The sequence below is a fragment of the Protomyctophum parallelum genome (assembly GCF_964188405.1).
Source record: "Protomyctophum parallelum genome assembly, chromosome: 10".
NCBI classification, from domain to species: Eukaryota; Metazoa; Chordata; class Actinopteri; order Myctophiformes; family Myctophidae; genus Protomyctophum; species Protomyctophum parallelum.
In genome coordinates this window covers 20,006,989-20,023,030 of record NC_139704.1, presented here as the reverse complement: position 1 = coordinate 20,023,030, position 16,042 = coordinate 20,006,989, and the positions used below count along the sequence as shown (strand labels likewise).

Here is a 16,042-nt window from a genome sequence, read left to right as displayed (position 1 = left end):
ATTTCATGTATTTACATAAACACTTTCATACTTTAGTATGTCTCAGTGATAAAAAAAAATCCATCTCCATCATTTCTTAATCAGGAGATTTCGGAATTGTTTGCATTTCACAGTAGCTTTTAGGATTAGATTAGAATAAATAAATACACTCATACAAAACAAACGAAACATGAAAGTGCATCTCCTCTTATTGATATACAGAAGAAATTATTTTCTGTAAATCCACTGTGGTAACTTATTAAATATTGTAAACCAAGATAAAGTATGTCCTTTCACATAACATGTATAATTTATTTTGTTTATCTGCAAAGATGATGCTGCACTGTGCATTCAAATGTCTGATCATTAAATATTTCTCTTCTCTTCTCTTCTCTTCTCTTCTCTTCTCTTCTCTTCTCTTCTCTTCTCTTCTCTTCTCTTCTCTTCTCTTCTCTTCTCTTCTCTTCTCCAGGAAAAGGGAAACATTGCAGTTGTGTTTAATGTCGGAACAGATGACATTAATATTGAGGAGACGTCAAAGTTTGTAAATGACGGAAAGTACCATATAGTGAAGTTTACGCGGAGTGGGGGTAATGCCACTCTGCAGTTGGATGACCTACCAGTCATTGAACGCTACCCCACAGGTGAGTGACCCACTCTACCCATGATGCTCTCTGCCACGATTTATAAATGTATTTACATATTTATCGAGCAATGGTTTAACTGCTGATCTGTTTTGGAAGTTGGATATTAGTATTTATTTTGCCTGCCATGTGAATGCATTTATTAGCCTTATTTTACAAGAGAATACCAGTTTTATTGTGGTTTTTCCATGTATATGTCTATCTATCTCTTTACAGTAACCCAAAGACTTGACTATTCTAGGTGACATACTGTATAGGCTTCATCTGAATGCTCTTATGTTGCTATAGGAAACAGGCCAAATCCCTTGGACACATACTGTATCCAGTCAGTTGTTGGCTGGTTAATGTTGTGGTATAGACGAACTATGTTAGCTATCATAAACCAGTCTAGTGTAACATTTGGTATCCAGGAAATGGGGGGCGTAAGTACATACATGTGTTGGAACGTTCACTGTAATTGTTGAAAGTTGTGAAACGTTTTTTAAATACTGTGGTTAGCCTACATTGTGGCTCCCATTGAGTTAAATGGCTTTCACGCTGTGTTCGCATCATAACAAATACTGGTTACATATAAATGATGGTAACAAATCAATGCAGTTTCTGTAAAATGGTCCTTTCCATTTACGGTTTTATTTCATTGTTTGTCAGCTCAATCGCGTGTTCAATGAATTACTATAATTTGGCAAACATACAGCAAATATGCCAATAATATATAGCCTAACACAATAAGCATCATTTAGGAGTTAAATACATGTAGGAGTAGTTTCATGTTGCGAGTGTAAACAGTGTTGATACTGATGCTCTTCACTGAATAGATTATTAGAATTACATTTGACATTTTGACATTTACTTATTTTCCTTCTGAAATTGGCATTATACAGTATGTAATGATTGCATAGCTCTTGTCTATACTTTATGAGAAACAAACATATACTGTTTGGCATTGCATTACTACATGTGTGACTTGTGCAATGAAAGAAATACACGTAATTGTGCTACACAATAATAGCCTGCTACATAATAAACTACAGATTAACAAACAAAACATACTATAGCGTAGTGATACAGGACACAATACGTGCTGTTCATTAAAACAGTTTAAGAGCCATAAACGTCAAGACGTCTAATTGCCAATTATGTACCGGATGCCACGGACGACACGTCTTCCCTTGGGAAGACGTCCCATATTTATCCATATTTTGAAAATTCCTCTAATCTGGTGTACAGGTGATGACATTCATCACATTACATGCATAATATAATTACAAATTCTTTCTTTCTTTATAATGGGAGAATTGGCACTCAAAGCCTAAACTGGTGACCACCAGGTGCCGCTGAAAGAGTTAAGGCGTGTTGTAGTGTAGATCAAACTCTGAGCCTTTTTTCTTTTTTTTTAGATATGAGGTAAGTCACTAAACATCTTCTGAAAAGGCAATATTGAACACTACGGGTGAATGTAAAGTGATGGCCTTACACTGGAGATACAGAAAAACCTCAGTAACACTGGCACTGTACACTCAGTATGTGTGTTTTAAAAATGTCACCTTAATTGTCACTAGGCTACTAGTAGGACAGCTGTGAACTTGAAATGTGTTTCACTGCCAGCTTTGGGTTCATTAACGTCTGCAATGTTCAAAGGTTTTGACAAAAGCTATATGGCGGGTCCATTTGGTTAATTTTCTTCTTTTTTTTTTTCTTCTTTTTTTTTTTTTTCTTTTTTTTACAAATTTTGAGCTTAATTAACTTGATAACATTAGGTTACTTACCATGGTTATTTAAGTGAAATGAGCAAAGTAATTCACTGTGGGCACACGCCTTCCAGGCGTGAGACAACAGAACAACTATAAACTCCCATATAATGATATTAGATGGGTTTATGCCGTGTGACGTCATCGCGCCCAGGCTCCGCCTGAGGGTATGTATGGCGCGGTGACGCCTCCCGCTCATTTGTAGATGATACTTTCTTCTGCTGAGACCAAGCACTAGGGTATCTTAGTGAATTACTTCGCTCATTTCACTTAAATAACCATGGTTACCTTGTAAGTAACCTAATGTTATTTTAAGTTTAATTCGCTCAGTAATTCACTGTGGGAGAATCATAAGCTCCCTACAAACGAACACGAGACAAGACCCATCTGTAGAAGTGCCCTCTCTGGGGGTCACGTGCACCCTGTGCAGTGACCACCCGGATAGGACGAAGTTTGGGGATCAACTGGGGTCACTGACCCCGTGATCCCCGAGGAAAAGAGGGCCCCCAGGTCACCGACCTAGTTGCCCTTAAGTAGAGTCCACCGGGTCACCGACCCGGTGGCTCATGTCCCTGCCTAAAAGGAGTCAGGATCCCTTGGGTCACAGACCCAAGGAACCCTAATTCCTTGAAAGGAGCTGGCAATCGAAACTGCCTTATATGCCTTAACCTAAGGCTAGGGAGGAGGGGACGACGACCAGAGGGTCCTAGCCTACTGTGAGGCCTGAGGGTCTGGTCCCCTGGGGGTCCAGCCCACTTGACTCATCTGGTGGCAGCCGTCAGGACTGCGTGCACCATTGAAGGCGCAGCCATGTCAAGGTTGTAGTACCTGGCAAAGGTCGAGGTAGACGACCAGCTTGCCGCCGTACAGACTTCCTGTATCGACACGCCCTTGAGTAGGGCCCAGGAAGTCGATACCCCTCTAGTGGAGTGTGCCCTAAGGACTTCTGGAGGCTGTATACCCTTACTATTGTAAGCGCTGCGTATAGCCTCCACTGGGAAAGACGCACCTTGGTGATAGGTCTTCCTATGGTACGGGGATTCCATGCCACGAACAGTTGACTGTGCCCCCTCCTAGAGGGGGACGTCCTGTCTATGTACAGCCTCAGGGCTCGAACCGGGCAGAGGCTGTTCAGTCTTCTATCCCCTTCCGAGTTGAAAGGGGGCGGATGAAAAGCTGTTAGGTCAACTGGGGCACAAGGAGCGAGGACATTCTTGGGTATAAAGGCCGGGTTCGGTCTTATGGTCACTCTGGAATTGTCGTTGTTGAACCGCATGCACTCTGGACTACTCGAGAGGGCATGTAGGTCACTTACCCGTTTCGCACTCGTGAGAGCTATTAGTAACGCGGTTTTCAAAGTGAGGTGTTTAAGCCCCACTGTTTCTAGAGGTTCGAAGGGTGCCTGTGTGAGGGCATCGAGAACCAGTGTCAGATCCCAGGGTGGCACCAGGGGACTCGAGACCTGGTGTATACGGGACGCCCCTTTCATGAACTGAGGTACCAATGGCTGTTTCCACACGGTTTTCCCGTTGAAACCAACGTGGCATGCCGTGATGGCTGCTAGGTTGAGTTTCACCGATGCAAAGGATTTTCCCTCATCTAGGAAGCTCTGCAGGAAGGTTAGGATGACTGCTAGAGGGGCCTGGTAAGGGACAATGTTACCAGGTCTCCTAGAGCACCAGCGTTGAAAAACACGCCAGGCGATGTCGTACTTGTCTCTGGTAGACTGTGCCCTGGCCCCCTGAATTGTCGCTATGACATTGGGGGGCAGGTCGTTGGCGTCCAGGTTTAACCTCTCACGGGCCATGCCCAAAGGTCTAGCTCGTGCGGTCGGGGATGGAAAATCTCGTTCCCCGCCTGCGTGATCATGTCCGCTCATAGAGGGAGCTGCCACGGTGTGTCGTAGAGGAGAGGAGTCAGTTCCGACCTCCATGAGCCCCAAGCCGGGGCTATGAGGATCACTCTCAGACCCTGAGTCCTCACTCTCTCCAGAGTGGGACGAATCAGAGACAGGGGGGGAAAGGCATACAGTAGGCCTCGTGGCCAGCTGTGTGCCAGAGCATCCAAGCCCAGGGTCCAGTTCCCTTGGATCGAGAAGTACAGTCTGCACTTCGCGTTGTCCTCTGCGGTGAACAGGTCCACCATGGGGACCCCGAACTTCTGCCACAGCTGGGCGGTCACCTCGGGATGTAGAGACCATTCCGAGTAGCGAACCGGGCCCCTGTATAGCAGGTCTGCTCCTTTGTTCAGGAGTCCCGGGATGTGGCAGGCTTTGATCGAGAGGACTTGTGCATCGCACCACAAGATCAGCCTGTGTGCTAGTGAGTGCAGCAGTGGGGATCTGAGTCCTCCCTGCTTGTTTATGTAGCACATAGTCGTGTTGTGTTGTCCGTCCTCACCAGGACGTGGTAACCGCAGAGATGTGGTTTGAAGTGTCGCAGAGCTAGGAAGACCGCCATCAATTCTAGGTAATTGATGTGTGCGCTCCGTAGATCCGCACCCCACACTCCTCTCGCCGTCATGCCTTCGTGGGTGGCGCCCCAACCAAGGTGGCTGGCGTCTGAAGTGACCACTTTCCTGGAAAGGATTGTCCCCAGGGGGACTCCGTCCGTCAGGATGTTCTCGTCCCTCCACCAGTCCAAGGCCGTCTCGCCTTCCGCTGAAACCTTCACCTTGCTGAAACGGTTGCTGCTGGGGACGTGTAGCGATCCCATCCATCTCTGGAAGGGTCTCATGTGCAGTCTGCCCAGACGGACTAAAGCGATGGCCGATGCCAGAAGTCCGGCCATCCTCATGCACAGTCCGTAGGGGATCTTGCGACCTACCTGGAACTGCGATACGCATTGCAGGAGAGAGTCGACCCTGTCCTGTGACAGCCTTGCTGTGAAGGAGAGGGAGTTCAGGCTGATGCCTATGAAGTCTATGGTCTGTGCTGGAACCATGGAGCTCTTCTTGAGGTTTATGGTGAAGCCTAGGGATGACATGTGCGCCGCCACCTGTCTGGTGTGGGCTGCTGCCTCCTCTGCTGAGTCTGCTAGGAGTAGCCAGTCGTCTATGTAACTGGCTACTCGGAGCCCGCGTTGTCTCAGCGGAGCCAGGGCTGCTTGTGTACATTTCACGAAGACCCTGGGGCTCAGAGACATTCCGAAGGGGAGAATGAGGTACTCGTACCGTTTCCCCTCGAACCCGAAGCGCAGGAACTTCCTGTGCGGTGGGTAGATGGGTACGTGGAAGTATGCATCTTCCAGGTCTATAGACGTGAACCAGTCTCCCTGACGTATCAGGTGGACTAAGGTTGTGGGTGTAAGCATCTTGAAGCAGAACTTCGAGAGGTACCTGTTGAGGGCTCTCAGGTCCAAGATGGGCCGCAGCCCACCGCCCTTTTTCTTGACCAGAAAATAACGAGAGTAGAAACCGTTCAAGCTCTGGTGTGGGGGGACTTCCCTGATAGCTCTCTTGTCTATCAGTGTGCGGATCTCTGTTCGAAGAGTCTCCGCTGCCGGGCCCACCGCTTTGGAGAAGATAACTTTCTCGAAGGTGGGAGGTCTCTTTGCAAACTGTAGCTTGTAGCCCTTTGCGATGGTTCGTAGGACCCAAGGAGATGCTCCGAGTAGTTTCCATTGCTCTGTGCATCTCGTCAGAGGGTTCTCTAATGCCGTCATGGTACCGACCTGTGGTGCGCTGGCGCCCCCTGGTGGGTCGAAGAAAATGTCGGCATGACCCCGGCGTCCAGTGAGGAGCCTGGGAAGGGTTCACATGCTCCTCACTTTGCCATGCTGGTCTCCCACTTCCAGAGGGCGTCCACAGGACACTCCTGAAAGTGCCCTTCCGGGATTGGGGTTGTTGTTTGTTTTTTTGTTTTTTCTTACATTCTTTATTTGAACAAAAACAGGCATTGCATGTATGCATTGTAACAACAACATTGGGAGAAATAAGTGCAGCTGGAAGGACGGTTGTCGCAGTCCGGTCTGTGTCTCCCTTCCCTCTCATGGGTGGTCGTGGGGTGAGGCCCTGGGCCACTACCTCCAGACTTGGTCCCGGAACGTGGGCGGGTGGGAAGAGGACTTGCCTCCCCCCGAGGCCAGGCCTGGCCTGCTATTTGCCACCCCTGGGTTTCTGACCTCTGCCTGATCCTTGTTTAGGGGCAGGTGGACGTGGGGAGGCGGGGCGGCGGGTGTCTTCCTTCCTGGGAGCCCTCTGTCTCTCACGGCTGGCAGAGGAGGTCCTGTTGGAGGATGCGGCACGACCGCCCTCCTGGCCTCAGCATTGAGGGTCCTAGCGGCTGCCACCTGGTAGAGGAACAGATGCTTGTTGGCCGCGGAAGCGTCTTTATCCCGCCTGGTGGGGAAGGTGGGCTCCTTGTCCGCCGGCACGGGTTGTGGTGATGGGGGGTTTAGGAGGTAACCCGCCAGCGCCCTATCCACCGAAGGAAGGGGTCCGGGACCTGCTGACTCCGGTTCATCGGTCTCCAGGGAGAAGGTGGGTCTGCGGACAGCAGTCTCTGGAAAGGGGACTGTCCAGGTGTGGGTGATGGTGCCTTGAAAGCCCTTAGCGAAAGGCAGCCTGACCCTAGGCACGGGTCTGGGTCCCAGGTCCTCCAGCCCCTGCCAGGCTAGGCCATCAGGGACCTCCGGTTGGAGCTCAGTTGGCCAGGTGCGCTCGCACCTGATAGCTGCAATCTTGTAGATGGTCAGCAGCTCTGACTCATCACGAAGTGTTTCAGGATTGGCAGGAGGGGGGCCCCGATCTCCTTGGGCACCGTCAACCGGAGCCTCATCATCTGGAAGCCTCTCACCTGCGTTGTCATCTGGGGGGTCGATGTCTTCGTCCCCGCGATTGTCCTCCCTCTCGTCCGCGTACCCGTAATCTCGCTCGTTGTCGCTGTCAGCCATGGCCTCGTCGACAACACGATACTGGCCGAGATCCTGGTAGGGAGGAAGAGCATCTAAAGGGTCTTCCATGCGGTCGTCCCAGTCCCTACGGCTAAGAGGTGGCCATGGGACAGCATCATAATCTGCAGAGGCTCCATGAGGAGCTACAGCTGCAGAGATTGGGGCTCTGGAAGTGGAGGCGCTGGGCGCTCTAGAAGGTGGGTGCCTAAAGCCCCTATCATCCACGTAGCCTTCTGGAGCTCTTCTAGCTCTAGCTGCGTGGTGGGAGCTTCCTTGGCCCCTTTCCAGATCCTCATTAAGCCATGGCTCCTGGCAGAGAGCAGGCCTGGGGCCTCCACGTGGCGCATAGTCTTCATCACGTTCGTTGTTGTAACGAGGAAGGCCCATTGCATCTCTTACTCTCGTCAGACGGTGAGTTAGAGTGTGGTGGTCCATGTGAACGCAGATGCTGCAGTAGCCTGGCTCTTTGAGGCCTCTCAGAGCATGGTTGAAACCCAGGCACTGTGTGCAGCGGTGGTGGCCGTCCAATCCCGACATAAGGTTCCCGCAGCCCGCATTGCTAGAACGCTTCTGCAGGACCGAAGGAATCCCGCGGCGGTTGCGTCTAGCCGCGGCCGCGCTCAATTTAGAACGGGCGTCCATGCTGCTCTTTTTCTCCAAGAGACGGAAAAAAGGGTAGCACAGTGTGGCTGAATGGTCGTCTTAAGCCTCGACGTCCAGAAGAGAAACCCCCGGGCTGGTTAAGTAAACAGCGGGCTACTATGCCTCGAGCTGCGGTAGCAACGAAAAGCTAAAGGCTAGCGGTGGAAGCTAAAGCTGAAACAAGCTAGCACAGAAGGGGCTAGTAGGCTAAGCAACGTAAACGGGCTTATACCTCGAGCCCAAACAATAGCTTTTTTTTAAAGATGCTAGCGCAACAAGCGGGGAAAGCAAAGCTAACACTCAGGGTTGGCTAATAGCTGGCTAGCAGCCGGCTAAAAACCGGCTCGAAGGCAATAAAAAGGTCGGGCTTACGGCGGCCACAGACTTACTTTTGAGGTTGCTATTTTTTTTGTAAAAATAGCGAAGTGACGGTAGAAGTTATGAGCTTCTGTCGCTGTGGTAGATAGAAGAGAAAACTTATCCGTAGAGAAGTTTTGGCTCGGTTGAGTTGTAATAGTGCTTGTTGTCTTCATGCAGAAGAAAGAGCGAATGAGCGGGAGGCGTCACCGCGCCACACATACCCTCAGGCGGAGCCTGGGCGCGATGACGTCACGCGGCATAAACCCATCTAATATCATTATATGGGAGTTTATAGTTGTTCTGTTGTCTCACGCCTGGAAGGCGTGTTCCCACAGTGAATTACTGAGCGAATTAAACTTAAAATAACTGTGTTATACTATGCACTAATGCTACCATGACTTTACTGTGTTATGTCACAGTTTGAAATGGTGCACCAACAGTCCAACACCCGCTACCAGGGGTCACCAACATGTCCGTACACGGACACATGTGTCCGTGGCAAAGACTTGGTCTTGTCCGTGGGAAATGTTTGTTTTTTTGTTTCACACACCATTATAATGTTCTTATTTTGATCCACTTACTGAATGTAAAGTCTCCGGGTTTTCTTCAGAATATGTTTGACACTTATTTACTACAACTCTATGGCATATTAGGAGTCCAACTACTAGTGGTTCTCAAATGTTTTATTTGAAAAGACCCCCTTAACTCTGAGAGTTTTCGAATGGAACCAAATGGACTCGTAAGGGTCCATTTGGTTCCATTTGAACACTCTCAGAGTTATAGATCTGTTATGGTCATCCAGGGCCCCCGGCCCCTACACACTCAAATTGAACAGTTTATAACTGTACTGCATGATGATGGACATTAGCTATGTAGGATATTGTTGCAGGATAACCATTACTGCACAGTGAAATCCTGTTAATTCGCTTAAAATAATTTGGTTAGATCTGTATACAAACTCAGAGTTACAAATGGGTGAATTTGATTGTGTCTGATATGTTGGAATTATATTGCATTTACCAGTGGTTGAACACTGGATATCTGGTCACAGCTACAGGTCACAAGGTGTAATATTGTTTGTTCTACATAACACATGTAGAATAAACACAAGTGGATAGTGAAGTATTCAGATTGTGTGCATCTTATGTTCAGTTATACCTCAAAACAGACAAGGCAGCTTGTCCCTCCTGTGACCTTTGGCAGGCCCCAGGTTGGACACCACTGCTGAATGACTGGGGCACAGGCTAAACGGAAGATAAGTTCAACCTGTCTGTCCCCGTTTGCGTAATGTTTGGTGACATTTTAGCCATGACCAGTGCATTCATATAAATGGAAGAACATTTTATGGCTAGCATTCAATCCTCACTGCTAGCCTGGGGTAGAAAAGGGAAGCTAATGTCTTTTGACATCATGTCATGGACCATGCCAGAACGCACCGCAGGGCTAAATGCATGGATGGAGCTTGAGAGCTTGCCTGCATGCAACACCCTCAGTCCCCCAAACACATAATGCAGGTGTGCTTCTCTCAAGTTGTATGAAGAACCATAGACGGAAACACTTTTCAGTTTTATGGCTTATATTTTGGATCCATTCTCAATTTTTACAAAATCACACTAATGGTAATTGGACAATGAGGATTTTCCCTCAGTCCTAAACTAATGCCTGTCAGTCTTGCTACTCATGCACACATCGATACAACAAAAAGTGTAAGACTAAGCAATGGAAATCTTTGGAAGGATTTGGATTTGATTCCAAGAAAAATAATTGTCTTTTCATTGTCTGGCACAAGGATTGCTAACAAATGCCAACAGATGGCTGCATGTAGCCAATTTTTCAAAAACTAAAACGCCACTCGAATTACTCCTTGAACATTCTGAATGGTTGAAGATAAATAACATACTGTATGCTTTTTAAAATTTCAAATCAGCCCTTCAAGACGGATTTGAAAGTTTGAAAGTTAACATTATTTAGAGGTCAAGATTCTAGAATACATTTCCAGACTTATGATGGGTAGCCTAATTGGTAATTCCACTGGCTGGGCAAGGGAAAATATATATCTAGTAGAAAACAGTATGCTACTGTAGTTGTTCAAGCCATTAGAAACTACAGTATACTGTATTAGGTTGTGGTCACACCAAACATAAATTTTGCCCTAGCTCTGGTCCATAGCCAATGCTTCTATGATTCTGCCCTGCATTGGCTATGCTACTTTCGCTTTTAAATCTCACATGGAACTCAGACCAGCCTCTCCTCTTTAGCGTATTTAAAAAGAATGTTTTTGCTATTCACCAAAACAAACACGGGTTGTGTCATTAGAAAGCCTACTTTCCTTAGTGGACGCACTCTGAGCCCCCACCACACGTATAAATGGTACTTTTTGGCCAGAAAGGGATTATTTTTCACCGGAGGAAAAATATTTTCTATGAGTCAGTTCTCTGGGCAATATCGGTAGAGGGCGCTTTGGCGTTACTAAAAGTACGGTATTTTTTTCCCGGTGGAAACAAAATCCCTTTTTGGCCCAAAAGGGGCTCAGAGTGCTCCCACTAAGGAAAGTAGGCTTTCTAATGACACAACCCGCCTTTGTTTTGGTGAGTAGCAAAAACTTTATTTTTATTTACGCTAAAGAGGAGAGGCTAGTCTGAGTTCCATGTGAGAGTTAAAAGCTGAAAGTAGCATAGCCAATGCAGGGCAGAATCATAAAAGCATTGGCTATGGACCAGAGCTAATTTTGCCCATGCAGCGGTCCGGCAGATTCTGCCAATGATTTTCAATGGGAATGGATTATTACTTTATTTAAGTTTTTATTTTATTTTTTGCGTAAATGATCCGCAAATGGCAACAAACCACTCCGTTCCCATTGAAAAGCATTGGCAGAATCTACCACATAGGCCGAATCAAAGTTTGGTGTCTGTGACCGAACTCTAACTGCACATTTTCAAGCTTTTGACTAATATTGAAAACAACAAAAAAGTGCACTTCCATAATAATAATTATCTTGTCAATTCTGAAGCTTACATTTTCACATTTTCACAAATATGTCATGAACATTTAGCATTTATAACCCCCATACACATTGCCAATGACAAAGAATCAAAAATCTACACGAGTCAGTGCAAAATCGTTGCATATTTCCTGCTCTATTTATGTGAGTGTCAAATCACATCAATTACTCAAAGGAAAGAGGGGGGGGGGCTATAAATGATAAGCATAGAGCAGTGTCATCAATGCTCGTAGGAACAAACAGACAAAATCTAATCCCGTATACCCACCAAAAGCGTTTTACTGACAAAGCCAAGTCTGACTCTCCTATTAGGCTGACTGAACCCTAATTACTGTACCTCCGATCACAATTACTGAGAGGTTCCACCCTCCGCCCTGAAGCACACAACGCCATTATTCTCTGTGCTCGTCTGTAGTTTGATTAGGCTCCGCGAATGCCTCTAACCCAGTCATAATAACAGCCTTCAGCCTCTCATAGGCCACTCACAGATCAACAGTGATCATAATACGAGTAGACGGCGAGGATAAGAACGATGGCCGCGGAGTCAGTTAGATGGAGTAGAGGAGATTATATGGGAGGAGGGGGGCTATCAATTGTCAAAAGCACGGGAATAATTACTCCACCAGCTCCTACTATTCTGCCCTGGTAATCTCATTAAAAAGTCACATACTGCATACTTATGGGCTATTAGAAGTCCTTAGTCCAATTATAAGAATCTCAAATGCAGAGCGCAGGCTCTGGAGTAGCTTTCCCTTTATTGTAGCCACCAGTTCTCCCTCTCTCCTCTTTTTCCCCCCCACTCTCGTCCTTCCTTTTTATTCCGACACAAAAGGCTGGACAGCTACAAAAAATTTTTTAGCCCTTCTCCTGAGTCCGGGCCATGGAAGTAATACCATCACAATGATGCTCTGCCAGGCCCGTAGGGGTGCAGTGCGGTACACACTGCCGGATCACCCAATGAAAGAGCGCTGCACACGAAGATAATGGAGGAGGCCCTGGCCTTGTTCTGCTAACGTTACTGTTATCGGAGCGTGATGCACTTACAGAGCGAGGGAGCTCTATCTCTGGCTCACTCCGCTCCTCTCAGCTCTGTGGACCTGCTCTTTCTCTACACCCCCCCCCCCCACACACACACACACACACACACACACACACACACACACACATAACACATACACACACACACACACACACACACCAGCACCACGTGAATGGTTTGGACCTGACAGCTATTTTTTGCTTTTCCTGTCTGCACCTTGCAGTTATGAGTCTGATTTCTGGGCTATGGAGAGATGTTTTTGTCCGACGTCCTTTAGCCGTGGCTCTAATGAATCATCTCATGGACTGGAGCTCTGCCATCCACATGGCCGTATATACGCCACGGTATTATTCTAACCACACGCCTTTCCACTTAATTCTGTTCATGAGCCCATTTAGTCTGTTGAGCGACCAACCAGCCACCAGCAGCAAAAAAAAGAAGAAAGAAAATGGCGCAGTGGTTTTCTCTGCCAAAGTAAAAGATGAAAGAGTGATCGAATAACACAAAAATAATGGCAATATTTGTCTCGGTTCGTCCTCCCCAATTCTCCCTGCCGCATTAACGGCGGACGTTTGCATATGTGTTCATTTGATGTGGAATGGTAGTGTCCGAGGGCTTGTAATGAGATAAAGCTCCTGCCTTATCGGACCACTTTATTAACCAAAAATAAAACAAGGAGCGAGGAGGGCAGGCCAGGGACGGCTCAGCTGAAAGGCCGCTATCTGGCAGAGGAGATAAGCCAGCCCCCCTGTCCCATACCAACCGGTGGCCAGCGGTTCTGCTCACAGCCGTCACAATGAATGGGTCCTACTGCGGCATTCAGGGCCCCATGGGATAGCATTGTTTCGCACTCCTAACGTTCCTCAGCGGGGATCAATACACGATCAGGCCCGATTATATCCACACTTAATTAACCTGCAGGCCATAAAAATAGGCGAGAAGACCATAGGATCCATAGCTGAAAAGATAAATAGCTGCCCTCCTGTTTTTGAATTATAGCGTTTTTACACAATAGCGTGTTTGTGGCATTATGCCTGCAATGACAAACGTTGGTTTAGGCCAAGGCTTATTGTCTGCATTTATTCATTCACTGCCTCTGAAAGAGTGTACAGTCAACCCATTGGTGTCGATGCCTGCACAAGTATGTCTGTGTGCACGTGCCTCACTGTCCGTCTCTATCCGATTGTCTATCCATCTGTGTCGCTGTCAGTACATTGGCCTTGTGTCGCTGTCAGTACATTGGCCTTGCCTCATTTTAACAAGCTGCCCGGTCTACTTACAGTAAGCCCTATACTGTACTGTACTTTGTTGACCGGGGTCCCCCAAGGCTCTGCACTTGGTACGCTCCCCCCCTACACCAAATCTCTTTGCCGAAAATGGCTGATATACAAGTTCATAGCTGCAAGATATACAGTATGCTACTTTTGCCGAATGCTTGCCTCAGAATTGTGACGTTGGGATTCATGTGGTGAGGATTGCACTCCCACAACGTGCCCCGGCAGCATGTTGACACATTTCAAAATTATTTGAAATAGCCTATCCCAATTTTTGATTACCACCTCATGCACTAACATGCAAATATCAAGGCAGCTGCCGAGCTGTTGAGCATGCAAATGAATAAGTGCAAAGCAAAAAGAGACCTCAGTCTCTCCCTTTTTTACGCCATTGTCTTGGCCAGTCTGTACAGTATGTCATCACTGTCCTCCCAGCCGTAGGCTCCCTGCTCTCCAGAGCCCAGTTTGACGCTGACCTATCTTCAAATGAGCTGTCAGAGCAGTAGCGCACGGCCATTGCCCTCCTTCATGGGCAGAAGAGGTGACATAATCAACATGGCCACCCTGTGACAGGCAAATGGATGAAGAGAATCGTCAGTGATCCATTTCATGTAGCAATTTTTCCCCCTCCACCTGCCTGTGCTGTCAAAGTCTGCAGTAGAGGTTTATTTCATAGAATACAACATTTGTTTTTATCTCTTTATTACTTTTAGTTTGACAACAAAAATACAATTGTGTGTGCCACACAAGGGAAATTCAAAGAAGGTCCCTTTTTGGTAGACATTTTAAAAGATTTCCAGATATTGTCAAAATGATTTCAATATATCTTTTTTCCACAAGCGTTTTTTTTTACTTGTAGGCTGGCTATTTTCATCTGCAACAAAGTATATGGGGTTTAAAACAATGATTTCCAAACGTTTTAACGTCCCCCAAATTAACACTAATTAGTCTTCGGATAAGAGATTTTTACGGCTGTAGCAGTGATTCTCAACCCCTTTAATTTCAAGGACCCTCAATTTGACATGCATTAGTCTACGGAGTACGGACCCCCATTTAATGGCATTTCTATCTCTGGGACCCCCAATTTATAATGTAAAATCAGTGTTAATTTAACTCAGAGTGAACAAAGAGTTGTACACTCTCAGAGTTACAGACCCATAAGGGTCCATTCGGTTCCAAACTATCATTTAGCTGGGAACCCCCTGGAACTCCCTCAAGGACCCCTGGGGGTCCCCGGACCCCACTTTGGGAACCACCGGTTTAAAAGACATGTCAGTGTTGGAGCATTACTGTTATCACAGCATTACTGAGTCATAGTTATTTTTAAGTGAAGTGTCTGCAGCACAAAAAGATAATGGCCCCTTTTCCTTCTAAATCTAAATTATTTCAAGATGACGATGGAACTGACTCACTTTCCTGTTTCCTCACATTACTAAGAGCATCTTAAGCCTGGGTTCCTTTCGGGGTTGCACCCTGTAAATCTTTAAACTGTGTATCTTCCATAAAAAGTCATCCTCAAATACTGTATGACCTTTAGACGAATCATTTGAGTTCCACTTTCCTCTGAATGACTGCATTTCTGATGTCATCACATTGGAAAACATTCATTTTAAAATTTGTATTTTGGGCACCCAGAGCAATAAGACTTGCATACAGTAGTATACTGTACTAGTTGTCACATCAAACCATCACTCCATATCAAGATTATCCACTTAAGCCCTTCTTCGGCATACAACAAATACCGTAAATAAGTGATCTAAAATTCTAAATGCTCACAACACAATGCTATTTTAATTAACCATTTTGCCAAACGATTGTCCAAAATAATTATTTATTGTGCCCTAGTGTTGATTTAAAACCTGGCTAACAAGGTTAAAGGAAGGAAAGAGTGAGCTATCTGTTTTTAGTGTGACTGGATTAAACTTCCTCTTCTCTGTCCCTTCGTTTTTTCCTGTTCCATCAGACTAGCTATGCATCACGGTGCTGTGTCGTCCTCTAATAACCCCTCTATCATTTCCTCTCCCCGCTCCTCTCTACACAATCACAGTTAACCTCCTGGTCTTTCATCTGCCAGAACAGAATTAATATAGTTGATGTGACAAACTTTGTCAATCTGCCAGGAGAATGGAGGCGACTAGAATTCAATCTCTGAAGACAATAGCAGGGAGAAGAACTCTCAGACACAGTGAATCGGTCCTGGAAGAAATCTTTTCTGGAAGGGAGATTGGCACATGACGAGCAAAGGGGTGATGTGGGAGATTGCCCTCATCAATGCCAAAGACTCGCTCCAATCTTAAGAGTCTATGTTGCTGCTGACCTTCTCTCTTTTTTCAGTAATTCCTTTGCTTTGCTCTTAGAATACAGTCAAACCAATTCTTTGCCATGGATTTTGACCCCATCAAAACATGTTCTTGCTGTATAGTCCAGCTGGAAGAGTTCTCCATTATGTATTGTTTTGTGTAG

General features: G+C 46.5%; 1 protein-coding gene across 22 annotated transcripts in view; it reads left to right on the top strand.

The window, feature by feature from the left end:
- Window positions 1-16,042, top strand: part of LOC310866120 (neurexin-1a) — a gene marked incomplete at its 5' end in the record, with an annotated part of 455,952 nt that overhangs the window by 368,040 nt on the left and 71,870 nt on the right. For all 22 annotated transcript variants that reach the window (XM_083775482.1, XM_083775497.1, XM_083775483.1 and 19 more), the window contains one exon: window positions 452-623. In XM_083775482.1, the coding sequence (XP_083631608.1) occupies window positions 452-623 (172 nt within the window). The remainder of the gene's footprint in view (window positions 1-451; window positions 624-16,042) is intronic.